This window comes from Rana temporaria, chromosome 6 (assembly GCF_905171775.1).
Source record: "Rana temporaria chromosome 6, aRanTem1.1, whole genome shotgun sequence".
Lineage (NCBI taxonomy): Eukaryota > Metazoa > Chordata > Amphibia > Anura > Ranidae > Rana > Rana temporaria.
Window position 1 is genome coordinate 57,102,506 of NC_053494.1, and position 27,446 is coordinate 57,129,951.

The window sequence follows — 27,446 nt, forward strand, 5'->3', positions numbered from 1 at the left end:
CTGTATATAAGGCTTGTATGTATGGGTGTTCTCTAATCAAATATGCTGGAGGCTTTAAGGGAAGTTTGTAAAAGTGTGATGTAAGAATGGTCAATAATGTTCAGCAGCCACCAAGATTTAAACTTTAACTCTCCATTCGTCATTTGACAATGTAATATCCCACTATTAAAATTGCCAGATTTTTCTATAGTATAGCAAATAACAAAGAAATGTATGAATTTCATCTCTGCCCATCACAAAATGATACGTTAAATTCTGCTGTCGTGCATTCTTCAGCAAGAAATTACTTTGCATGCTTCCATCTATTTTGTGCCTTTAAAAGTTCTTGTTTGGCCTTACAACGCTCAGGAAAGCACTGCAGTCATGGTTCCTTCAGTCATATATTGTCTTTGCAACTCCAGCTTTTTTTAGTTAAAACCTAATTCTATGCAAATTTTATTTTTTTGTTTTTGTACGAGTTCAACCCTCTCTGTCTAATACAGTATAATGAGCTTATGTTTCTGGAGTGATTGCTTATCGTTTCCTATTCTGCATAGTAGAGACACCCAAAAAAAAAGAATGGGGTTTGCACCTTGGCACATGCTGTCCACCTATCATGTACTCTGCATTGTTTTGACCAAACTGAAAAATCCCAGTTAAAAGAGAAGTATGTTTTTTTATTTATTTATTATTATTCATACTTACTTAGGTGGATGCATGCGACTAGCTGTCCTCCGGTGCCTCTACACTGAGAACGGAGTGATCGAACACTGCCGATTGATTGGTTCTCACAGCTCCCCGAGCAGAGTGCTGGTGACTGTCAGTCAAAGCTCTCTGCTCTGCCACCTCCTCGCTCGCTGAGAGGCTGAGCTGGGTGTCGGTCCAGGGATCTAGGTGGATCCTAACTCTATGGTCGTGATAACACCCGAGCCTTGACCAACTCTGTGATTACTATCAGGGTCAGTTAGTTTTTTAGCGTGTTTTAGGTAAGATAAAAAAAGCAAAATGGGCCCTACTACAGGTACAAACAACAAAGAATATACACATATGTAGTATCGTCAGGAGCAGGAGAATTAATTTGGGGTTGTTCTTTGGCAATAGGCTATAATAATAGCAAGAAATATACAGCTAAATTAAAAAATATATATATTTTTTTTAACTATTTTGGGCCAGTTTTCATTTGATACAAAAAAACAGGAGATACCCATTACCATTTACCACCAAATAAAAGCTTGATTTGACAAGGTATAATTCACCTGGATACGGTAATTGGTTGCAATGATATGTACAGCTTTACTAATTCATGTCAAAATTTCAAAACTGTGTTCAGGCGTTAGAATTTCTTTTACCCTCCATCATGAAAGGGTTAAGCATTTACCTATGTGAGGGCTATGTTTCCCCTAAGATGCACAGGTGTTCTGTGCTTCCACATGCAGTCAGTCACATTCATGTCAACTGGGACGCAACAGCTACACGGGCACAGCAGCTGCTTCCAATTTGACTTCCTGCATGAGGAAGCACAGAACACATGTGCATCCTTTGCAGGCAAACATGGCCCTCACACAGGTGTATGCCTAAGGCCACGTACTCATGGTCGGTCCAAACCGATGAAAACGGCCTGAAGTCCAGTTTCATCGGTCCAAACCGACTGTGTGTACGGCCCATCGGTCTGTTGTCCTTCAGACAAAAATTAGAGAACTTGCTTTCAAATTGAACCGATGAACGGCTGACCATCGGTCAAAACCGATGGTTAGTACACAAAAGCATCGGTTCAAAACCCGCACATGCTCAGAATCAAGTCGACACATGCTTGGAAGCATTGAACTTCGTTTTTTCAGCACGTCGTGTGTTTTATGTCTGACCCGATCGGTTTTTGAACTGATGGTGTGTACGCACATCAGACCATCGGTCTGCTTCAGCGGTGAACTGATGAAAACGGACCGTCGGACCATTCTAATCGGATGGATCGACCGTGTGTACGCGGCCTAAGTGTGCCTGTGTGATCAAGGCCTTACTGGGCACAGCTAAAAAATAGGTGATTTTATATGTTGAGTGTTTTTGGAGCTTCAACTTACAAAATACTCAGGTGTAAATTGGTCCTTAAGATCAACCCTCCTGTAAAGTATATACCTCATTCACACTGTAACCTTTTCATAATGATCAGTGCCTTTCTACTGGCAGCCTCTTTTGGATAAGTGAATAGTGTGGCAATACAAGGGGAAAAAGTTATATCCTAGCAATACAGTTTTGACATATACTCTGTTACTTACTATGAATAGCCATTACTTTGGCCTTTAAGGCAGCCAGTGTCAGCAGTCGTTTCCAATGTCTGTAATGATTTTTTAATAGAATGTGCTGCTTTACCAAAGTTATTGTCAGAATTGTATGCCTTCCATTCTATGCCCTTTTAAGATGTTATTTAAGAATATTTCAGAGGGAATATAAATGACAAAAAAAAATATTTCCACTTTCCTGTTTAGAGATATGCCACTTTAAATGTGCTTTGAAAATTATACAGGCCTAACTATTTTTGGTTATTATAACTAGCTATAACAACTGTACTGTAAATATAGTATAGGATATACTGCATAGATTCTTTAGAAAGTGCATTGCCGAACTCCAACCTGCCTCAGTTCGAAGGAACAGTTCCAGATTTCAAATCTCTAAGGGTAAAGAGGGGAGTAGGTATCAGCATGGCTCTGGCTATGTGGCTATATGTCATCAAATAAGACAGAGCTTAGTCAGGTGTGTGTAGCAGTTGACAGGCTGCCCAAATATACACATAACCTGAGTATGGCTGGATAATATAGAATTATATTATACCACTCAATGTGGAATTATACTACTTAAATAGTAGTATATTTACTAGATCATCCAGTAGCACTTTATCTCCAGCAGCATTTTACACAGCTAGTAGCATTGGTGCCTATGCAAACTATTGATGCCTAAGTACTATCATGTGGGCAGGCATGTGTATTCTTTTGCAAATACCAGCATTCGGAAACTCTATCTATGAGTCTGATTTTAGGGGAGTAGGACTAGTAAAGTAGGAACAGACTTTGTAATAGGAAAAGAAAAAACGCGCTAGACTGTTAACAAGATGTAGGCAGCAGCTTAAAGTGGGAAACACACATATCAATTGGAAAACAAAAGTAGAAAACTGCGCCAATAAGCCACATTAAAACAGAGGTTCCGCGGTTTCTCATTTTTTCTTTTCATGTGCATTTTATAGAGTTACAGATGAAATCAAAACACTCACTTGCTAGCCCCTTTGAAACTGATCCAATCGATATCCGTGTGAAATATAAACTTTTAAAAAAACAGCCTGGAGTTTTCCATCTTGCTTGTGGGCATTGTGAAGCCCACAAGCAAACACTTCCGGGAAGAGGATGATGCTAGTAATCCCAGCATTCACCGCGCGTGCGCTGTCTTGCACCGCAGTATTTTGCGCATGCGCCGTGTTGACGGGTAGCAGGGTGAGCTGCGCCGTCAACACTTCAGGGTTACCATGACAACGGGTGTCGTCATTTAAATATGTGCCCGTTATGATTTCTACCTGTATTCCCTCATTTAAAATGGCGATTTCGGATCCGCCCTAGACACGTGACTTGCTTGTCGAGTCTCGTGACGAGGGAGATAGCGTGAGATTTCGAAAATTTGTGCTACAGATCGTCTCCTGGGAATTATGACACAGGACTCTCAGGAGACATTGGGGTGTCGGGGAAAGGGAAAGGAACGCCCACTCCCGCGGGGAAGAATACCAGGAAGTCACAGCATATACCTTCTCAGTAATTACATAGAAATTAAAAATAAGAAATGTCGTTTTCAAAAGTATAAGCCCTGTAGATCGTGATTATTGAAAGTTAATATTATGGGTGAACCTCCGCTTTAACCATAAAAAGGGCATATATAAAATGACATAAATAATAATTAGCACATGAAGTGATATTACACAAAAAAATATTATTATGATGATTTCCACATAAGCCCATGTCTTGAATCGATAATGTCCAACCAAAAATTATCTATAGGCTGTATACTGAGCGATGCAAAATGAAGTCCTTAAATTCAATCCAATCTCCCTAAACAGCACCCAAGGGATTCACACAATTGCAAGTGCCCACCACTGTATTAAATGGCCGCTTACCAAAAGGCAAGCACAGCCATTGCCTTTGGCTTGCACACAGAGTAGGAAGGATCCGGATTGAACCAGGAAGCGGAATGACCAGCTAGATGTTCCTCACCATATTATAGGTGTACGTGACCGTAGGATGGATAACATAAGGAAAAAAGAATATGGACCATAGCGTGATACCATCTAAATGTTTTAATATATAAAAGTATTGCACTTACATGAATTAGAATAAATGATCACATAAAAAATGTTGCCGGCCAGCAAATGCAGGAGCCCGTCCTCCTCTTAAGCAGCGTGGTGACGTCAGTACGTTGCACTCATGCACGTTTCGTCACAGTCTGACGTTTTCAATGGGAACGGACATTGCACTGTGCTACATTTTTCCTATTAGTAGAACACAATTTAAGGGAAAAATCTTTCAAATAATATAATCCACAGCAATAAAGACAACTTTTATAGGTTAAACACAGTAGGTAAGATTGCTGTTATTATGCCACCTTTTATGGTGATACCAAGTTGGAATTGAGTGGACATACCACCATCATGTACACAGACAACATTTAAACACCTTGCAGATGTTCGAACCTTACCCCTCTCCCTATCCAAAACTAAAAAGTTGCATTGACTTTTGCAGTCTTTCAATTTGTAACATTTTATAAATATTATTCCCCTGACATCTGCTTAAAATGGAGAGGCATGGTTTCTTTCTTGGAGTGTATTTCCAACACTTTCTTTTTGGATTATGAAGGGAGCAAATGGCTTCTTTATAGACCTGGATATTATAAATGGACTGTTATTAGTTGCCTGGTAGGGGTTCTTCTTGTTACTCTATATTGTTTTTCATATGTATATAAGCTGTCCTAATAGATATTTAATACGTTTACTACCAGAACTTCATGTTGGCAACCAATTCGTCTTCAGCATGCTGAAATCAGGGCCATGCTAATGAGATGACTGTCAACATTTTAATAATATATGCATTCAATCTCTGCAATACATACACGTGTCCCAGGGTTATATCCATTTAAAGACCATGCAAGAACAAAAGATACCTGTTGATCCTAGCAGAAATGCACCCAGGTCCTATTTTTCCACTGTGGATGAAATTTCTTGTCTGAATTCAGAAATTGTATCGGCTTTGCCCAGTTGTCTTGTACTACACTAGAGGATCCCTCACCTTATCACCACATCATATGAGCATATGGTATAATTGCATTGTAGTTCAAGAGAAGAACTGGGGGAGCTGGTTAGATTCATTGAAATTACACAGTCAGGGTGAACAGAACCAGCTGTTAATTTCTTACAGGATCAATATGTATTTGTTTTGGTCAATTAAAATATACACTTCCTGCCCAGTGTTGGTGTTAATAAAGATTATATTTGAAAAAAAATACACTTCCTATGGTATGGACCAAAAGGGACAGCATTTTAAAAACATTTTTTTCATACACTTTGCACCTCTCCATGGCAAAGAGATTTAACTGCACCTTTAAATCAGGCTTAAGTCTGTATAAAGAAAATTCAATCAATCATATGTAGTAAAGAATCCTGTTATGCTAATCCAGTAATTTCCTTAATTTAATTCATTGACCCAGAACAAATATGCAAAACTACACTCTGATTTGACTTGTTGCAAACTTTCAGACAATCATTATCTACCGGAAAAGGAAAAATGTGAATCTGCGCTACAGAATATTTAAAAATAAGGTATATAATATAATAAGTGTGAGGGGCTGCCCCTGCAGAAAAATCCCCACAGAATGGAGAAAAAAGTGTGAAATATGGGAAGCAGGTGGTGGCGCCAACCTTAAGTGTAGATTAAATATCAAAAAATAATGAATGTTGTATGGGTGGTATAATAAAGCCAAAACAAAAACAAAAACAAAAACAAAAACAACAAAATTGTTGCGTGGTGATCCAAATAACAAACTGTTCAAAAAACTATTCAAGAAACAAAAAACTCAAAAAGTGTTCAAGTGCTGAAAAAACATTCCATCTCTGCTTCATGCAAAATTGAGTGAATCAATAAATATAAATATAAATATAAAAGTAAAAATATAAATATAGTGCAGTGTGCTTTCAACAAACAGTTTCCATACTGTCAGTAAAAGAGTCTTTATGCAAAAAATCATGCAAAAATAAATAAATAAATAAAATATAATATTAAAAGTGCTGTGTGCTTCTTCCACGTGAGAGCAAAGTAGGTATAAATCTTCTGTGCAAAAAAACCGTGCTCGCTCCCTATGGTCCCGCACTCACCAGATACTTGAACCCCTACAGGGGTAACAGGCGTTCACAGTATAAATACTGACAGATCCCTGGATCTTCCCAGAATCTAAAATTCCACCGCTCAGAAGAGGAGGAGACAAATGGATTGCCCAATAGTGTGATATCGTTTTTAAAAAGGAACAATTTTTATTCACATTATACAGGGTACTCACAATTTGGTAGAAAGGTTAATACACATAACATAAAAACGTGCTGTAGCTTAGAGTAGCGTCTGCTCTACCGGTTTCGTCGATCTGACGTCATCTGGAGCGCGTTATCTACCATTTTCTCAAGGGCCAGTATATGTTGCTTACTTAAGTCCCACTGGTTTCCTTTAAGTGCAAGAACCCTCAACAGCCAATCGGAATTTATCTTGTATTGCTCTGATCATAGCCAACTGTTTTCTGATTGGTTGCAATGCACTGTATTGGATAGAGGGTGTAAAAAATGCAAGATCTCATATTCATCACAGAAAAACCTAATATATCTGATCTGACTACAGTAAACTGGTTGGTATACCTGTCTAATTCCTTCCAAAAAATCCTTTTTGTTCTTTCTGTTAACACATTTGTGGAAACTTTTCATCTCTGTAGGATGAATGTGAAGGAGACTTGGCTGAGGCCATGCCAGCTTTGAAAGCTGCAATATCAGCTCTTGACACGCTGAACCCTTCTGATATTACACTTGTGAAAGCTATGCAGCATCCTCCAGCACCTGTGAAGCTGGTCATGGAAAGCATCTGTGTGATGAAAGGCATAAAGCCTGAGAGGAAGCCTGACCCAACTGGAACAGGTGAGAATGTGTGTGCTACATAATGAGATTTATTCTCATTGCTTTCATTGATTTTTCTTTATAGAAGACTACAACTAAAACGAAAATACCACCAAATGCTATGATCAATAAATACAGATCAACACTGTTTATGATCCTAGGCAATTTGAATCGTGGGCGGAATCGCAGTGCGTCTGCCTACGATTCCAAATTGTAGCAAAATCCAGTATGCGTTTACGATGCTGTCACTTCTTAATGGAATCCATTTGTGATAAATCACGCTACAATCGCAGCAAAATTTCAATGCACAAAGCCTGTCACTCAAAAAGGAGCAGAAGATTCTTTTGGGTGACAGCATTGCGATTTGCTTAGATTGCAGCACTATTTATCACTTGACAATTGCAATGCAATTTGGGTGCCATTAGGAAGTAATAGCATTACAAACGTGTCCCACATTTTGCCGCCATTTGTAATCGCGTGCAGAATCTCAGCACTCTGCCCGTGATTCAAATGGAGAATGTGAAAGGAGCCTTAAGCCCTGTACACACGATCGGTTTGTCTGATGAAAACAGACTGATGAACCGTTTTCATCGGACAAACCGATCGTGTGTGGGGGTTTGTTTTCCATCGGTGAAAAAAAATAGAACATGTTTTTAAAATTTTCCTATAAATAAAAACTGATAGAAAAAAACGATCGTCTGTGTGGAACTCCATCGGTCAAAAATCGACGCATGCTCGGAAGCATTGAACTTCATTTTTCTCAGCACGTCATAGTGTTTTACGTCACCGTGTTGGACACGGTCGGATTTTTGACTGATGATGTGTAGGCAAGACTGATGAAAGTCAGCTTCATTGGATATCTGATGAAAACATCCATCGGATTAGATTCCATCAGATATCCGATCGTGTGTACAGGGCATACCAGTTATATTTTCAGCAGAATCTTTTAAGGTGTCCCATTCTTCTTAGAGTACTGATACACAAAGATTTAGCAACTGATTAAGAAAAAATCTACAAAGGCAAGAAACGCTGGGAAAAAAGCAGACACACACAAGGCAATACACTATAAGTCAGTCAGGGAGTAGAGAAGAGGGCTATAAAGGTGAGAATGGTCATAAAATTGGTTATAGTGGTTTCAAAGGCTGAGGTTCACATTTAGTCGGTTATCCCTTGTATCAAACAGAATTATCATTCGTAGTTCAATGCAGGAGATACCCCGAAAGCTTGTACTGAAAATGTATCTGTTGGCACTGTAATATGGGGATTGGTTAGCTCAGATGGTAGATGCATTTTTAGTGATGTTGATGCCAGTCCAAACTGTGTTTTAAAGGCTTGTCCGGTATTTTTTCCCTTTATTTTCACCTGGTGATCTTGTTAGTAACACAACATCCTGTCTTAGGCTGACAAGGCTTATGCCACGTACACACAATCGGAAATTCCGTCAAGAAAATCGTGGATTTTTTTCAGACGGAATTTTGGCTCAAACTTGTGTTGCATACACGCGGTCACACAAAATTTCAAACGTCAAGAACGCGGACACTACGACGAGCTACGACGAGCCCAGAAAAACAAAGTTCAATGATTCCGAGCATGCGTCGACTTGATTCCAAGCATGCATGTTTTTTTTGCACGTCGAAATTGCATACAGACGATTGGAAATTTTTCTTGGCGGAAATTCTGACAGAAAAATTCTGATGGAGCCTACACACGGTTTCTGACCAAAAGCTCACATCAGACTATTCTTGGCTGAATTTCCGATTGTGTGTACGTGGCATTAATGTACAGTATGTATGGGAAAGTAGCAGTATCTTCACCCTAGGCTGCTAGCTCCTTATTTGGACTACAAATCCCTTCCCCTCTTATCTTGCATACAGACGATCGGAAATTTTTCTTGGCGGAAATTCCGACAGAAAAATTCTGATGGAGCCTACACACGGTTTCTGACCAAAAGCTCACATCAGACTTTTCTTGGCAGAATTTCCATTAGTGTGTACGCGGCATTAATGTACAGTATGTATGGGAAATTAGCAGTATCTTCACCCTAGGCTGCTAGCTCCTTATTTGGACTACAAACCCCTTCCCCTCTTATCTTGCTACATAGGGGGATGTGTTCTGTAATCCACAGAAGAGAACTGAGAAGGATAATATTGTTTGAGATTTCAGTTCTGTGTACAGGCAGTTACAAAGACATCAGATTTCTGGTAGGATCAGTAGGTATTTTTTTTTACTTGCAGAACAGATACTTAGCCCGAAAAAGAAAACAAATGCAGACACCACATGACATTTTTGTTCTTGAGATTGTGTTGTATGCGTTTTCTTAGGTGTGTTCATGTGCATGCCACATTTTTCATTATATGTTTCTGTTTGTATTAGGAAAAATGGTGGAAGACTTCTGGGGTCCTTCAAAAAAAATACTTGGAGACATGAAGTTTCTGGATAGTTTAAAAGCGTTTGATAAAGACAACATTGATCCTGCCTGTATGAAAAAGATCCGTGAGAAATTTATCAACAATGAAGACTTTCAGCCATCTGTCATTAAGAATGTGTCATCAGCTTGTGAAGGTTTGTGCAAGTGGGTCAGAGCTTTGGAGGTGTACGATCGTGTGGCAAAAGTAGTTGCTCCTAAACGTGAACGTCTTAAAGAAGCTGAGGCTAAGCTGGCTGTACAGATGGAACAGCTGAACATCAAGCGAGCTGAACTAAAGGCTGTGGAAGACCGCCTGCAAGCTTTAAATGATGATTTTAATGCCATGAATAACAAGAAGGAAGAACTGGAAAAGAATATTGAAATCTGTTCTCAGAAACTGGTCCGTGCTGAGAAACTGATCAGTGGACTTGGTGGAGAGAAAGACAGGTGGACAGAAGCTGCACGACTCCTAGGGAATACGTACATAAATCTTACTGGAGATGTCCTCCTATCTTCGGGAACTGTGGCCTATCTAGGTGCTTTCACTGTAGATTATCGTCAAAAGTGTCAAAGTCAATGGCATGTATTGTGCAAAGAGAAGAAAATACCCTGCACAAATGACTTTAGCTTGAGTAACACCCTGGGCGAGCCTATTAAAATCCGTGCTTGGCAGATAGCTGGTCTCCCAGTTGATTTTTTTTCAATAGACAATGGAATTATTGTTTCAAATTCAAGAAGATGGGCTTTAATGATTGATCCTCAAGGGCAAGCTAACAAGTGGATAAAGAATATGGAGAAAACCAACAAACTCTCTGTCATCAAGTTGTCAGATTCAACATACACGAGAACATTGGAGAATGCAATACAGTTTGGGTATCCAGTTTTAATTGAAAATATTGGGGAAGAAATAGATGCCATTTTGGAGCCTTTGCTTTTAAAACAAACTTTTAAACAGCAAGGGGTTGACTATATTCGTCTTGGTGAAAATATTATAGAATACTCAAAAGACTTTAGGCTTTACATAACCACTCGATTAAGAAACCCGCATTATCTCCCAGAGGTGGCTGTGAAAGTGTGTCTTCTCAACTTCATGATTACCCCTTTGGGTCTTCAGGACCAACTTCTTGGCATTGTAGCTGCAAAAGAAAAGCCTGAACTAGAAGAAAAAAAGAATCAACTAATTATTGAAAGTGCAGCCAACAAAAAGCAGCTAAAGGAGATAGAAGACAAAATATTGGAGGTACTGTCATCTTCAAAAGGTAACATATTAGAAGACGAGACTGCTATCAAAGTTTTGTCCTCATCAAAACTGCTTTCTGAAGAAATTTCAGAGAAACAGCAAATTGCTTCTGCCACTGAAAAGGAAATTGATGAGACCCGAATGGGATACAAACCTGTTGCTATTCATTCATCCATTGCATTTTTCTGCATTTCTGATCTGGCCAACATTGAGCCAATGTACCAATATTCACTTACCTGGTTCATTAACCTTTATGTTCACTCAGTTGCTCATAGTGAAAGGAGTGAATACTTAAACACCAGAATATCAAATATTATACAACATTTTACTCAAAGCATTTATAAGAATGTCTGCAGGTCCTTGTTTGAAAAAGATAAGCTCTTGTTTTCTCTTCTTTTTACCATTGGCATAATGAAAGGAGAAGATAAAATAGATGATGAAGTATGGCGCTTCCTCTTGACTGGCGGAGTAGCACTTGACAACCCTTACCCAAACCCAGTTCCCCAGTGGTTGTCTGATAAATCCTGGGCAGAAATTGTTCGAGCATCTAACCTTCAAGCACTTACTGGCTTAATGGATCATTTTAAAAAAAATATTTCGAAATGGAAGATGATTTATGACTCCTTTAAACCTCATGAAGAAACATTTCCAGATAAATGGCAAGAATTGACAGGAATAAGTCGCATGGTGATACTCAGATGCCTACGACCTGACAAAATGGTTCCAGCAATACAAGAATTCATTGCAGAAAATATGGGCAAAGCTTATATTGAGCCACCAACATTTGACCTTACAGGAAGTTATAATGATTCTAACTGTTGTGCTCCATTGATTTTTGTGCTATCTCCTGGTGCTGATCCTATGGCAGGTAAAAGATTTTACATCATTTCTTGTTTAGGCAAATTTATAATAGCGTAATATAATGCAGTTTTTGGCTGACATGTTTACATTCTCTAATTTGTGTAGGCTCTGTATACCTTTAACAGTACAAAAAGCCAGCAAATATTAAAAAGATCAAAATAATAAACAACAAGTTTATTTGCTTCCTGCACCAATCTGAAAATGAATGCTCCACTCCTACCTAATGCTAAGGGAATGATGAACTACACTCTTTTAGAACTAGAAATCTGCAACCACACTCTGACAGCTCTGTTGAATAATCAGTAACCACTCTGAATAGTTCCAGATTATGTGACCATATACATTTATGTACAAGCAAGTCGGCTTAGCTGTCAAGGTGCCTCACAGAACGTCACTTTGACAGCAGCAGCCAGCAGACTGAAGCCATTAAAGTGTCATTCAGACTTTAAAGCACATAGTTAAAGAATTCTAGATAAATTAACTGACACATACTAATATGTATTCATGCCATGTGATGGAGAGAAACTTCTGAACACAATACAGTTAAAGGTATTTTTTATACAAAAAAAAATCACATTCAATAATAATTAGGATACATATAGTTCATTACATAACACAATCATTCATGCCTAAATAGTAAACACATAACACAATGAGTTTATTCAGTATATGCCCCTTAAAGAGAATTACCTTTTGGCTGGACATACACTTTAAGATAATTACAGGATAACCATTATGATAACTTGGATGGGTTAAGGAAATTATGGGATGCCCAACTTGAAAATGTTGAAAATTATCAAACACAGGGACAACTTCCTCCCCATTTACACAGATCTTCTTTTTCCTTCCTCCTGCACAAACTTGGTTCCTCTTTACAGCACCTGCTGTTCACTCCTGGTGGAACTAGCAGTATATTGCTAGTTCAGAAAAGGCCCATTACAGGCAAGAACTCGCAGTCCCTTGACAAAAGTACCACAAATGGAGTGAACAGCATACCATCTCTCCTTTTGCTTCCATGTGGCCACTGATCCCAGTTTCACTTGCCTGCAGAATGTTAGCGGACCTGGCTGCCACTAGCCAGACCTGGCTGCTTTCTCCCACTCCTACCGACTGACTCTCTGCACCAGTCCTGCCCGACTGCCACACACATGGAGATTCCCCAGGGCATTGTTAGATGAAGACTTGGCACACCGCTGATGTCCAAGAGAGCTCTGTTACAGCTGACCGTCCCTCCCCTTGTCTTGTCCCTGCACCGTGCTAAACTACTTACTATCTCTGCTTGCTCCTTCCCACTGCCTCTGTGGCTTCCCTCCAACTGCCTCCTGTGGTAGGATCCTTCTAGGCCAGATTTCCTTTGCTCCCAGCCCATGGATCACCCCCCTGGTAAGGGGTCCCTCAAGGGCCACGACAGCCTCCCTCAGCATTGCTTCTTCATCTTCCACCCAACTCCCCTGCTGACATGGCCTATGTCTATTTATGGGTTTCTCAGTCCCCTGTCAGGCCCACTCCTGGGGAATGGCTGAGGGCCCATAAATATTCAATGCAGCTCCTCCTATCCTCCGCCAACTAGTTCCAGAACACTCTCCAATATTCTAGGAAACAGGAGAGGCACCACATAGCTGCCAGGATAAGTCATCCAGACCTGGCCTCTAATAACCCTGACCCAGACCCTGCGACTCTGTGAGTTTATCCCTGGGCCAGGAAAAATGCTTTTTCCTAAACTCACTTCTAGTAGCACATACTAGAGGGTGCTACAATTAGATGAGGGGATTGTTAAAAACCAGGATCATTTTTTTATGTATTCTGCAGGGGGGATTTCCATTTGCGTCCTGTGCTGGGGAAGCAACAGGAAATTATAGAAAATCTCACCAAAGTGTGGAGTTCCCCCATAGACACCAAAACATCTCCAACTAAAGTTTTGGATTTCCAAAAGACTTTCTGTCTTAGTTACAATAGTGACCAGGGTGAATAGCAGGGTTAATATCCCCAACATGGACAAATACTGCAACCAAAAATATCATACCCTATCTAAATTTAAAAAAATAGCCTTTTACAAATGCTTTGCTCTTCAATCTTGAATTGTTATAATGCAGGGGACTTATCTCTCAGGAATACTTGATATTTTTAATTACAGCAGGACCTTGGATTACGAGCATAATCCATTCCAGGAGAATGATCGTAATCCAAAGCACTCGCATTTCAAAGCGAGTTTCCCCATAGAATCAATGGAAATGAAAATAATTTGTTCCGCATTGACTTCTATGGCATGCAATAACGTATGTGGCCAGAGGTGGGTGGCGCCTGAGAGAGCCTCAGAAATACTTGGGGACAGCTCGGCTGTACTCATGCCGCGTACACACGATCATTTTTCGGCCTCTAGAAAAACATTTTTTTCCAACTTCATCATTAAAACGAAGTTGCCCACACACGATCTTAAAAAAAAAATGCTCTAGCAAAGCGCAGTGACGTACAACACGTACGACGGCACTATAAAGGGGCAGTTCCATGCGGATGACATCACCCTTGGGGCTGCTTTTGCTAATTTCGTGTTTGTAAAAGACGATTCGCACTTTTCTGTCTGTTACAGCGTGATGAATGTGCTTACTCACATTACATTACGAACGGTAGTTTTACCAGAACGAACGCTCCCGTCCCATAACTTGCTCCTGAGCATGCGCAGGGTTTTAACGTCATTTTAGCCCACACACGATCATTTTTTACAACCCGAAAAACGACACTGTTTAAAACGTCGTTAAAAAATGCAGCATGTTCGAATTTTTTTTTTTGACGTTTTTTCAGAACCCGAAAAATTATGTGAAGCCCACACTAGATCATTTTAAATGACATTTTTTAAAAACTTAATTTTTTTAAATGCCGAAAAATGATCGTGTGTACGCGGCATCAGAAACCCTCAGAAAGGTTCGGGAATGGAGTGTTTCGGAGTATTTCCAAAAGGCTCCGATCGGCTTCGGCGTCCCCGCACCTCTGGCCAAATGCGGTACTGCACACCGCAGAGGATTGAATCCTGCTTATTTGCGAGACAACACTCGCAAACCGAGTCAGGATTTAAAAAAAAATGCTTGTTAACTGTGTTACTCGCAATCCGAGGTTTCACTGTACTTGTTTTCTCTCCCTATCAGAGCAAACTTTTTAAGGCTATATAAGGCTATCTAGTGTCCAGTATAAGCTCAGTGCTGATAACAGACACTTAAAATACAAAAGTGCTGTTAAAATCACATAAAAAAAAACTGTAATTGACAGTTTTAGCCTCTCCCAGAAGACCAATTGAGCTCAGGCAGGAAACGGGTCAGCTTCCTTTCACCCAGAAATGGGGCTAACAGGTGAGAATACAAGTACGCAACACAACAGGCCTATTATATCAAATGTTGGCTGCAATGTTATAACAAATTTAGAGTTCATGTAAAAAAAACTACTGTCAAACAATTAAACCCCTTGTCCAGTAAACCATTTGGACTTTGCTAAGGATGCCTGATTTGAATTTGTACACTGTGCAGACTTCTAGAAAAATAGAAAGCCAGGAAAAGAAAATATTGTAAACAATGGAAAGGGACTTTCTGGCAAACATTGTTAAATTGCAAAGTGACTTGTGTAGCAATTTTATATTGTGTATCCATAGTTAAAGAAAACTGGAATTTTATTCTAAACCTCAATATTTTTCTTCTCTTAGGCTTGTTAAAATTTGCAGATGACCTTGGCATGGGAGGGGAAAACATCCAGACCATATCACTTGGGCAGGGTCAAGGGCCCATAGCAGAAAGTATGATCAATCAGGCCATAAAAGATGGGACCTGGGTGGTCCTCCAGAACTGTCACCTTGCCACCAGCTGGATGCCCACTCTGGAGAAGATCTGCGAGGAGACTATTGTACCAGAAAATACCAATGAGAAGTTCAGGTATGGAGCCCTAGTCTGTGCCATGTTAAAGCAGTTGTGGGCCAATGGAGGAACAATTTAAAGGGAACTGTGGATAGAAGTATGGCTGCTGCCTTTCCTGACTTATTTTAAGGGCTTGTATGGAAAGAGAAACTGCATTTCGGACATGGAAGCTAGTCAAATGCAATATGCTTTCTGGAGCTTAAGGAGTCTTTTCAATTTATCCCTGATTTGCATTAAGTTCCTAGTGCATTCATATTGAATTTATGGGGAAAGATAGGCAGTTAATGCCAAATCGTTGCCCTGATCCTGCTTTTTTTATTTATTATTGTGGATAGGTCACAGCACTGCATATAATGGACATAATTCAATAGAATAGAAATGCAGCACGTCAACAATTATTGTAAAATTAGAGAAGTCAAAGAAAACACCATATCACTTGGTCTGCTAGGCTAAGATTTCCTAAAGACCAGTGATGGCCATAACCCAGATATATCAGAGAGAACAGAACTTGTGATAAAAGAGTGATACACTGAGCAAAAGAGAGAAGGTTCACAAGCCAGTACACAAGCTGCATGTAATTATCAAAACACGTTGTATATCATTTAGGGTAAAGAGATGTTAACAGATTTTGAAAAAAACAAACAGATTTTGAAAGCTTTGACTATTAAGGGACAGATGTGGGGAAAAAGCAAAAAGGAATAGATGGATAAAGAAAAAGCAACCAGGTTACTGTAGGAAGTTACAGCAACATGCCAACTTACTAAAAAGAGGCCAATGGGTGGTTCAACTCGATGTTAACCCGGAACAGGTCAGTTCCTGTAGATAGCCATCAGTACAAGTAAAGTATCTCCAGGGTCTTCGACTATCCATGAACTGTTCCCCAGAGTTGTATAGGAAGAGAGGATGGTGGGATTATAGCGGTGCTAAATTAATAGAATACAAACATCATATTCAATTTTAATTATTTATAACAATTTTATGAAATTGTTAGTATATTACATGATAGACACATTATCTAAAAACATGTGAATTAATACACAAATATTGAGTTGTCTGGGTCGCTGGACTTCCCAACTTGAAGTATAGGTGGTCAAGTATGATGTTATTCCCTATATATTTCACCAAAATGGCTTCATCAGGGGTTACACTGTGACCATGAAATTAGTGCAGGGTAGCCAGCTCTTTATCCAGCCAATGCTGAAGAAATCAACATAAGACCCCACATATGGAAAGTGAGGTCCTTGTCCACATTTCCCGAACCGTGTTGGGGCAAAAAGCTCAGCCGCAGAAAAAAAAAGGACCCAGTATGTGTGGTAATTAGAAAAGCTTGCGGGGACAGCCCAGTGACTCACGGTTTAAGTTAAACCCACAGGCTAACAACTGAAATTTTTCGTATCAAGTCAGGCAGACATGTGTATGCAGCGCATAAAGTGTGGTTGTCCCTGTGTTCCAATACGAAAAATGTCGGATGTTAGCCTGTGGGTTTAACTTAAACCGCGAGTCACTGGGCTGTCCCCGCAAGCTTTTCTAATTACCACACATGCTGGGTCCCTTTTTTTTTGTTTTTGTGTCTGCTTACAAATAGACTTAACATAGGCTTTTTCTGCATTAAGTAAGTGGATAGTGAGAGATCTCTTCTATTTCCGGATGGGTCTTTCCATCAAATGGAAGAAGCAGGCAGCCGGCTTCCCACTAAAATCGTGTTTTTGTTTTTAACCTTTTTTTTGTATTCCCACTAAAATCAGCAGAGGCTTATGCCGCGTACACACGATCATTTTTCGGCATGAAAAAAAACGGCGTTTTTAAAAACGTCATTTAAAATGATCGTGTGTGGGCTTCACATCATTTTTCGGCTTCTGAAAAACGAAAAAAAAAAATTTGAACATGCTGCATTTTTTAATGTCGTTTTTCGGGTTGTAAAAAAATGATCGTGTGTGGGCTAAAACAACATTTTAAACCCCCGCATGCTCAGAAGCAAGTTATGAGACGGGAGCGCTCGTTCAGGTAAAACTACCGTTCATAATGGAGTAAGCACATTCATCACGCTGTAACAGACAGAAAAGTGCGAATCGTCTTTTACTAACACGGAATCAGCTAAAGCAGCCCAAAGGCGAATAGAACTTCCCCTTTAGAGTGCCGTCGTACGTGTTGTACGTCACTGCGCTTTTTTCATCATTTTTTTAAAACGATGGTGTGTGGGCAACGTCGTTTTTAATGATGAAGTTGAAAAAAAAACGTTTTTTGGACATGCTAAAGAACTACGTTTTTTTTCATGATGAAAAATGATCATGTGTACGCGGCATAAGTGTTTAATGGTGGTCTCCACGTCCTCCAAAAAATCATTAAGCTGGAACACTACCAGAAAATATGGAACATCTTGCCTATCTCCCTATTGCAATGCTGTCACATGTCTGGAACTTTACTATCCATTTTGTGGAGCATGTAAAGTATGTAGTACCATATAGAAAGTATTTTGTACCCAACTTCCTGGTACTAATTTGCATTAGATGATTTGTGGGCTAAAAGGAGTATTTTTTCAGCTTGTTGTGCCATGAACTGGAATCCAGATCTGATTCCCATTGGTGCATGAACGCCGGGTACGGGTCATCAGTGTGCGCTGCCAGGTAACCATATAGGAGTGACAGCATGTGCTTAGACGGTTCCACTTTCCTGCAAATCAATTTGAAAGGTGTGAGTTTACGTGGGGTGCAGTGAGCTCTCCAAAACATCTGTAAATAATGTCTGAGTTGAATAATGATTCAGCAATCTAAAAGCTGGGTAATATCAGCAGGAGAGGGAATCATGCCTTGCGTCCTGATCGTGCCTTTACTACCTAGTGACTAACCATTTTGGAACAAGTATATAGGTTGAGAATGCAGAGAATTGCCAGACTTCATTGGATGCAACTCAGTATTGGTGCAATATTTCTATCTTCACTAGTTCACTTTAACTAGGCTGCATAATTAACCACTTGGCGCCCAGGGTACGTCATATGACGTTCTGGGCAGCTACAGGCATCATTCAGATATTGCCGGTTTCAGCCGGCGATTCCCTGCACCATAAGAATGATCATAGCGGCTGTTCGGCCGATTGATCATTCTTACGGGCAGCCGAAGGGAGCGTTCCCCCCACGCCACTTTCCTGTGCTTCTCCTGACTCAGCGCTGCGATCGGTGAGTCAGGGAATGGATCCACCGGCCCCGAATGATGATCACAGAGATTTCCGGCAGACCAGATGGTCGCCGGAGTCTCTATGATCGTCGGAGGTCGGGCGCGATGTTATGATGTCACGCCCGGCCTCTGCATTCAAAAAAACTGCGCCAATTCGGCAATGAAGCGGTGATCTTTTTTTTTTTAGGCTTCCCAGCCTATTGGTGAGATGTGGGGTCTTATTGACCCCATATCTCACTGTAAAGAGGTCCTGTCATGGGATGTTTACATTCCTTGTAATAGGAATAAAAGTGAACACATTTTTTTTTTTTCAATTTAAAGTGCCCCTGTCACCGTTTGCTCGCACGCAGAAGCGAACGCATACGTAAGTCCCGCCCACATATGAAAATGGTGTTCAAACCACACATGTGAGGTGTCGCTGCAAACGTTATAGCGATAGCAATAATTCTAGCCCTAGACCTCCTCTGTAACTGTAAAAATGTAGCCAGTAAAAAAAATGAAAGCGTTGCCTATGGGTATTTTTAGGTACTGATGTTTGGCGCCATTCCACGAGCATGTGCAAATTTGAAGCCTGACATGTAAGGCATCTATTTACTCGGCGTAACTTCATCTTTCACATTATGCAAAAAAATTGGGCTAACTTTACCATTTTGTTTATTTTAAAGCGTGAAACTGTTTTTTCCCCACACGTTTGAAAAATTGCTGCGCAAATACTGTGCAAGATAAAAAGTTGCAATGACCGCCATTGTATTCTCTAGGGTCTTTGCTAAAAAAACATCTATAGTGTTTGGGGGTTCTACGTAATTTTCTAGGAAAAAAAATATGATTTTTACATGTAGGAGCGAAGTGTCATAATTGGCCTGGGCCTGAAGTGGTTAAACAATACAACATTATAGACTTTGTTGCAACTCCAAACCAAAACAAAAAAAAAATCTTAGTAGAGTTGTAGAATAATCAAATATTCCAGAAGTTAAAAACACAGATTACTTTTATTCAAGAAGCAAATCATCTTACATAAATTGTACCTCTATACCTTCAGGGTCTCCTCCTTTACAGTCAATAAAAGTATAGGGTTTGCAAAGTATTTCTGGGCTCCAAATGGAATAGGGCGGGGTTATGATGTTACACGCTACACAGCATAGAGGAGGGACCTGAGTGTAATTTGAGCCCTGAGTGGAGGGAAAGAACACCCCCCTTCACACAGTCTCATAAGGAAACGTGCACAGCTAAGGCTTTTGCCGTCTTTTTCATCTTTTTTCATCATTGTAGGGATCCCAGAGCATCACTTTGTCCAGGGGCCCATGATGCTATTAAGACGGCCCTGTGTGGACCTTGTCACTTTCTACTCTATATAAAACTAAGAAAAAAGTTTTGGATTATATTTCACTTTAATGATGTGTTGCTTTTTTGAGGAATGGTATGGCCTAGTTTACAAATTTTGTTTCAAGGCTTTTGTTGGTGATTTAAGCAAGTCTTGTGTAATAGCACATGGATGCCTTGAGCTTATTAATTAAACTACAGATGTCTTCTGATGATCTGCAGCACAAGCAAATCATACAAGACATTTAAAAAGGATATCCTCTGAGGTTTATCAATGTTTAATATGGCCACACAACATAAGCACATTTATATCCTAGAAGGAAGTGTAACCATTTCTGTGGATCAAATTTTATTCTGTGCCCCTAAGGCCTCATGCACACAGGGCATTAAAAAAACAAGCTGCAAAGCCAGTACCGACATCAGGAAAAGGCGGCTGTAAAAACGCACTTTTAAAATCGATTTGCATTGGAGTTAATGTGCAGCGTTACCATTTAGCAGCGTTTCTTTGCCCTCCCAAATCCAATTACTACCATTTAAAAAACCCTGACGCAGTATACAGTGTTAACACACGTTTAGATGCATCAGTCATTTTTCCAGATGTAACGCAGCTACTTTGCACTGGCCCTGGGTTTTTTCCAGCTTTAAAACGCTGATGCCACTTAACCACTTAAGCCCCGGACCTTTAGGCAGCTAAATGCCCAGGCCAGGTTTTGCGATTCGGCACTGCGTCGCTTTAACAGACAATTGCACGGTCGTGCGACGTGGCTCCCAAACAAAATTGGCGTCCTTTTTTCCCCACAAATAGTGCTTTCTTTTGGTGGTATTTGATCACCTGATCATAATTTTTTACACTATAAACAAAAATAGAGCGACAATTTTGAAAAAAATGCAATATTTTTTACTTTTTGCTATAATAAATATCCCCCAAAAACATATATAAAAAAAAATGTTTTCCTCAGTTTAGGCTGATATGTATTCTTCTACCTATGTTTGGTAAAAAAAATCGCAATAAGTGTTTATCGATTGGTTTGCGCAAAATTTATAGCGTTTACAAAATAGGGGATAGTTTTATTGCATTTTTATTCATTTTTTTTTTTTACTACTATTGGCGGCGATCATCGATTTTTTTCGTGACTGCGACATTATGGCGGACACTTCGGACACATTTTTGGGACCATTGTCATTTTCACAGCAAAAAAATGCATTTAAATTGCATTGTTTATTGTGAAAATGACAGTTGCAGTTTGGGAGTTAACCACAGGGGCGCTGTAGGAGTTAGGGTTCACCTAGTGTGTGTTTACAACTGTAGGGGGGTGTGGCTGTAGGACTGACGTCATCGATCGAGTCTCCCTATAAAAGGGATCACTCGATCGATACGCCGCCACAGTGAAGCACGGGGAAGCCGTGTTTACATACGGCTCTCCCCGTTCTTCAGCTCCGGGGAGCGATCGCGACGGAGCGGCTATAAACGAATAGCCGCGCCGTCGTCCCGGATCGCTCCCCGAGGTAAGCCGCCTGCCGCACGCAGCAGGGGGGGGTCCCGATCGGACCCCCCACCGGCTAGAAGGCAAGGACGTATATATACGTCCTTCTGCCTGTACGTGCCATTCTGTGGACGTAAATAGGCGTGCGGCGGGCGTTAAGTGGTTAAGTGGAGAGGCGTTTTTAAGCTGTAAAAAAAATGTCTGACACTGCTAAAATCGGCTGTATAAACACCCTGTGGGCATGAGGCCAAACTGGCAGTTACATATGGTGAAACTTGCACATATATTATTGGTTGTGCTACTCTGTTTATCATCAGTATATAAAAGCTGAGCAGTTTAGGTCAGGGCAAAAAGGAAAGGTGCTTGGACTTAGATTCTGTACTGGTTTTCAATTCACTTCTCTAGGCTAACTACTTCTAGACTTTTTCTGTGCTTTTCAATTGTAACGCTGACCCCTGCAGAAGATGCTAGTGATGATGATTCCTCTATTCTGCCACGACTCTCTAAACTACTCAGTCCCCACTGACGCACTTGGTCATATACTAAAGCCATCAACATCTGTTGACTTGGGGATTAGCAGTCGACCACCCTTTTTAGAATACACAAGAAGAAGGTGACAAACTGCTTAGTGGTAAATCAATTAAAAATGTTATGGCAATTCAAACCAACATGGTATAAATCAGCAAACAGACAATTATACAGACATAAAGGCACGTTGGTCAATGACTCACTAACTGGCACTCAAAGTCTATAGCAACGTTAAGTTAAACAACAACAGATGCAACTAATCTCTGTAGTGAAATCAACTAGCTAATAAAAGGCAAAACGGTCCTTGTGCACACACTCTGTATGTAACCTTTATAGTGCGTGGGTGTTTGCGTCTCTAGTGAATGGGGTACACCTGAACATACTTGGTGCCTGATATTCAACATTGGCCAGCTTTCAGTGGGGCCCTTTTTTAGGTGGTGTACTGTCCCTTTAAGATTGTAGTAGATAACAGAGGCTAAGCCGCTAAGTGGGAGCAGTCTCAGTTTGGGCGAACAGAGTACGGCAGGTGTTTAAGACATGTAATTCAGTTAAATCTGGTCCCAAAGGCTTGGCAATCAGCAGTTCCCAGCAATCAGGGCCCAGATCCTCACAGAGGGCACAGTCTCTCAGCTTGGATCATAACAATGCAGCCTCTCTCTCTCTGAATTAAGGGCAGCTCTAGTACTCCCAGGTGCAGGTCCATCCTGTCTCCCTGACATGGGGGTACAGGCACAGTAACAGGTCCTCTTAGCTCCTCTCTAATGGCTCCGCCCCTTGGCTGTGAGGCACATACCCTAACAGCAGGTCTGTCCCTGTTACTCTCTTCCCAGGACTGCCACGATCATAACTACAATTTTCATCATCCATAGTACCTGTACAGTGAGTCCTTACTGATGCTTCCACTGGCTCCATCTCTCCTGCCCTCTGATATGATTCGATTAATTTGCCTAGAGGGAGGAGCAGAGGAGTGAGTGGGGATTGAGACAGGGCCCACTCTTGTCTGCAGCCCAGCTGTCCGGTCACACAGGAGTCTTTAAACACAGCAGCCTGGCTGGAGGGGAATAGAGAAAAAAGCAGCCCAGCTCCACTCCAGCTACTACACACTGCACCAGCGGGGGAAGAGCCAGCCAGCTCACACAGTATGCAGAGTCCCTTTTTTTGTGGAGTCCAGGTGAATCTTTTTCTTTTACATACTGAATGTCTAAAGAAGAGGTTTAGCAATTTACACACCCTTCACTGCTTCCTACTGGCATAGGAAATACTTATACCTTAAAAGGTTCAGGCTTCCTCAAAAATACCAGTGGGCTGGCAGTCTGGGGAAATCATGATGGGAGGTGGGATCTTTGTACAGGCAGAGGCATGGATTGACTGTCCCTGAGTCCACTTGAAGTCACTTATTCTGTCTCATTACCTTTATTCAAGTACATCTGCAATGAAATAAATATGGGGTCTCCTTCTGAAAATGTTAGTTACTTGGCTGTGTGTGACTTCCTAAAAAAAAACGAAAAAAGCAAGCAGAAAATGCCAAGGAAAAATTAAGATTTCCTATCTTTGTAGTTGGTACAAATCAGTAAATCAGATAATATTGTAGCCATTGCATGAGCATGACAGCCAAGCAACTGGTAACTTTAGAGGCAGAGGTCAGCTATGGTAACTTACATATGTTAAAAAGAGTGTACCCATATTTTATTTGGCTGTAGAAGTAGGATTTATCTGTAGGATCTGTATTTATCTGTAGGCCACTCACACTGGCATCTAACTTTTTTTAAGATCAGAAGCCAGTAGAGGCTCTCTAACTGGAATCTGAGATTGAAAATGTTCACTGATATGCAGAGAAGTAAAAGAATTCAATATTATGAAGGTGATTACTCATAGCACATTTTTTTTTTGGATTTTCATGGTTGTCACAAAAGGCCCTCAATTGACAGAATAGGTGGTAAAGGACGTGCATCTGGTGCTTTGTAAGTTAAAGGGCTTCAGAGGAAGACAGAAGAATAGACAGGCAGTTGTATTTCTGTCTAGGTAGGGCTTTGAAGTCTGGCCAAGACAGGAGAGGGTAGGTTCCATTGCCATCACTTCATTCTAAGTTTCTTTTACCTGGCCAGGAGACAAAGAAAAGTGTCCTGTTTAAAGTACCCACGTGTGGGAAGATTTTATGTCGAGGTCTCTGTATTGCCATCTGTGTGTGCTGATCCCTTACAAAGCATTAGTTCAAGGTGGAGGAAAAACAAGTTTAAAAAATGAAATAACGTAAATAAAAAACTGCCAAGAACAGTAAAAGTCGCTTCACACTAGGGCACCACGACTTCCATCGCAACTTTCAGAGGCGACTCCGACACGACTTGAACATGAACCACAGGGCGATCTGGGGCGATTTACAACACAACTTGAAGTCGTCTCCAGGACAGGAGACTTTCCAGTGGCCAATAAAACAACAATCAGCTCTGGGAGAGGGAGGGGGGCAGGAGAGGTTTGCCTGAGAAATGTATGTTATCTTCCTGGAAAGTCGCTTCAGTTAAGACAGTGATCCGACTTCTGAGGCGACTTCCATTGATATCAATGGGTACAAATGGCCTACAAGTCGGATTGAAGTAGTACAGGAACCTTTTCTGAAGTCAGATCGCCTTGAGTCGTGTGTATTAACACCGCTCCCATTCACTTCCATTGTTTTTCTCTACACCGCGACTTGGGACGACTTGAGGCGACATGAAGTCGGATCACAAGTCGCCCCAGTGTGAACCGGCTTTAAGAGCCGGTTCACACTGGGGCGACTTGGGATCCGACTTGATGTCGCCTCAAGTCGTGCTGTTTGATAAAAACAATACAAGTGAATGGGAGCGGTGTTAATACACACGACTCGAGTCGCTCCGACTTCAAAAGAAGTTCCTGTACTACTTCAATCCGACTTGTAGGCGATTTGTACCCTTTGATTTCAATGGAAGTCGCCTCCAAGTCTGATCACTGTCTTAACTGAAGCGACTTTCCAGGAAGATAACATACATTTCTCAGGCAAACCTCTCCCTCCCCCTCCCTCCCCTAGAGCTGATTGTTGTTTGATTGGCCACTGGAAAGTCTCCTGTCCTGGAGACGACTTCAAGTCGTGTTGTAAATCGCCCCAGATCGCCCTGTGGTTCATGCTCAAGTCGTGTCGGAGTCGCCTCTGAAAGTCGTGCTGGAAGTCGTGTCGCCCTAGTGTGAACCGACTCTTACTAAGAATTAATTTCAAATATAAATATGATTGGTTACTATTGATCAATACAAATGTCTTTATTTTATTATGCATATCAATGATTTCTTTTTCAGGCTCTGGTTAACTAGTTATCCTTCAGACAAATTTCCTGTAAGCATCCTCCAGAATGGTATAAAAATGACCAATGAACCCCCTAAAGGACTGAGGGCTAATCTGTTGCGATCATACCTGAACAATCCTATATCAGACCCAGTTTTCTTCAGCAGCTGCCAGAACCCCAGGATTTGGCAAAAACTCTTATTTGGCCTGTGCTTCTTTCATGCTCTAGTTCAAGAAAGAAGAACCTTTGGCCCATTAGGTATGACAGTTTTAGTCAAAATTGTGTTGTGTTTCTAGTAAATATTAATTTCAAGCTAGTATTGTAAAATGTATCCATTAGTCATTTTTGACATGCTTTAATTTATTTGCTTGATTTGCCATTGTTTCAAAATGATACTGTACTTCTTATAGAAATATGTAAGTTTTTAGCCTACCACTCAGTATGTCAGTTGGTTCAGTCACCAGTCATAAACTGAAGTAGAAGGTAAAAGTGTCCTTGTATGTAAAAAATAAATAAAAAAGAACAATAAAAAAAAACACACCAGCCTTTACACTGAAAATGTTGTCACACCTTTTTCATTTCTTTCACCATTTCCCCTGATTAAAAAGAAACATAGGCCCGGATTCACATACATCGGCGCATATTTATGCGGGCGTAGCGTATCTAATATACGCTACGCCGATGCAGCGCACAGATGCAAGCACTGGATTTACAAAGCACTCGCCCCCAAATCTGCGCTGGGTTTCCTCGGCGTAAGCCAGAGTAAGTGGAAGTGGGCGTGAGCCATGCTAATTAGGCGTGACCCCATGCTAATGATGGGCTGAGTGACAGACAAGTACTTAAAATGAACAGCGCATGCGCTGTCCCATGGACGCAACCCAGTGCGCATGCTCAGAATCACGTCGAAACTACTCCCTAAGATACGTTGAATCACTGCCTACGACGTGAACGTAACCTACGCCCAGCCCTATTCACGTACTACTACGTAAACGACGTAAAATACGACGGCTGTTCCCTGGTCCATACCTTTGCATGAGTTGCGCCTCATAGATGGGGAATAACTATACGCCGGACGTAAGCCTTGCGCAATCGACGTATCTCCCTCATTTGCATATTTGCAATGAGGCGGCCAGCGTAAATATGCGCCCACGATACGCCAGCATAGGAAAGTTGCGTTGGTCGGATGAAGCCTAGCTTCAGGCGTATCTAGTTCTGTGGGCACGGCGCACAGATACGACGGTGCATAGTTACAATTATGCAGCGTATATCGAGATACGTCGGCGTAAGTGCTTTGTGAATCCGGGCCATATTCTACATTGATATATCTCTTTGCCCCCCTTCCTTTAGTCTTTTCAACAACCATTGTCTACGCTCAAGCCAAACTTGGTACCAGTGTCCTTTGGAAGGTCCCTGTGCCTCCATCTCTAGCTCAGCATCACTTTATATGAGCAAACCTCCATGCACTGAGAGAATGAAGCTGGATACACACTATACAACTTTTGTTGTTCGATTTCCTTTCGATTTACCTTCAACTATGTAGTGCAAGGGCCTGCCTGATTGCATACAAATTTAAAGTGTTTAGGTTTGACCCCCTATTATATGGTTTTGGTAAATCTAATGGAACAAATCTAAAGAAAATTTAGTGTGTATCCAGCTTTAGATTCCTTTCGGAGGTTTGTATGGATTTTTTTTCTCTCAATGTTTGTGCATTTTATATTTGGAGATAATTTTTACAGATTTGTTTGTGATTTTATATATTTTGCACTAATTGTTGTATTATAATTTTTAGCATGGTACTATATTCGTCTATGTTTTGTATCCATATTATTATGCCTTGTACACACGATCAGAATTTCCGATGGATTTTTCCAAGGGAATTCAGTTCAAGCTGTCAAACACACTGTCACACCATGAACACAGTTCAATGCTTCAGAGCATGCGTGGACTTGATTCTGAGCATGCTTGTTTTTTTTCTCCGTCGGAGTTCCATACAGACAAATGGAATTTTTGATAGAATTTTTTTGCATCAGAAATTTCGAAGGAAAAACTCAGATGGCGCACACACACGGTTGGAATATCCGAACAAAAAATTACGTC

At 40.8% G+C, this 27,446-nt stretch overlaps 1 protein-coding gene across 1 annotated transcript in view; it reads left to right on the plus strand.

Moving 5' to 3' along the window:
* The window catches only part of DNAH3 (dynein axonemal heavy chain 3), a 483,492-nt gene that overhangs the window by 392,856 nt on the left and 63,190 nt on the right, over positions 1-27,446 (plus strand). Inside the window, exons 51-54 of the mRNA XM_040356847.1 lie at positions 6,976-7,174; positions 9,527-11,668; positions 15,350-15,575; positions 25,363-25,607. Coding sequence (XP_040212781.1) covers positions 6,976-7,174; positions 9,527-11,668; positions 15,350-15,575; positions 25,363-25,607 — 2,812 coding nt within the window. The remainder of the gene's footprint in view (positions 1-6,975; positions 7,175-9,526; positions 11,669-15,349; positions 15,576-25,362; positions 25,608-27,446) is intronic.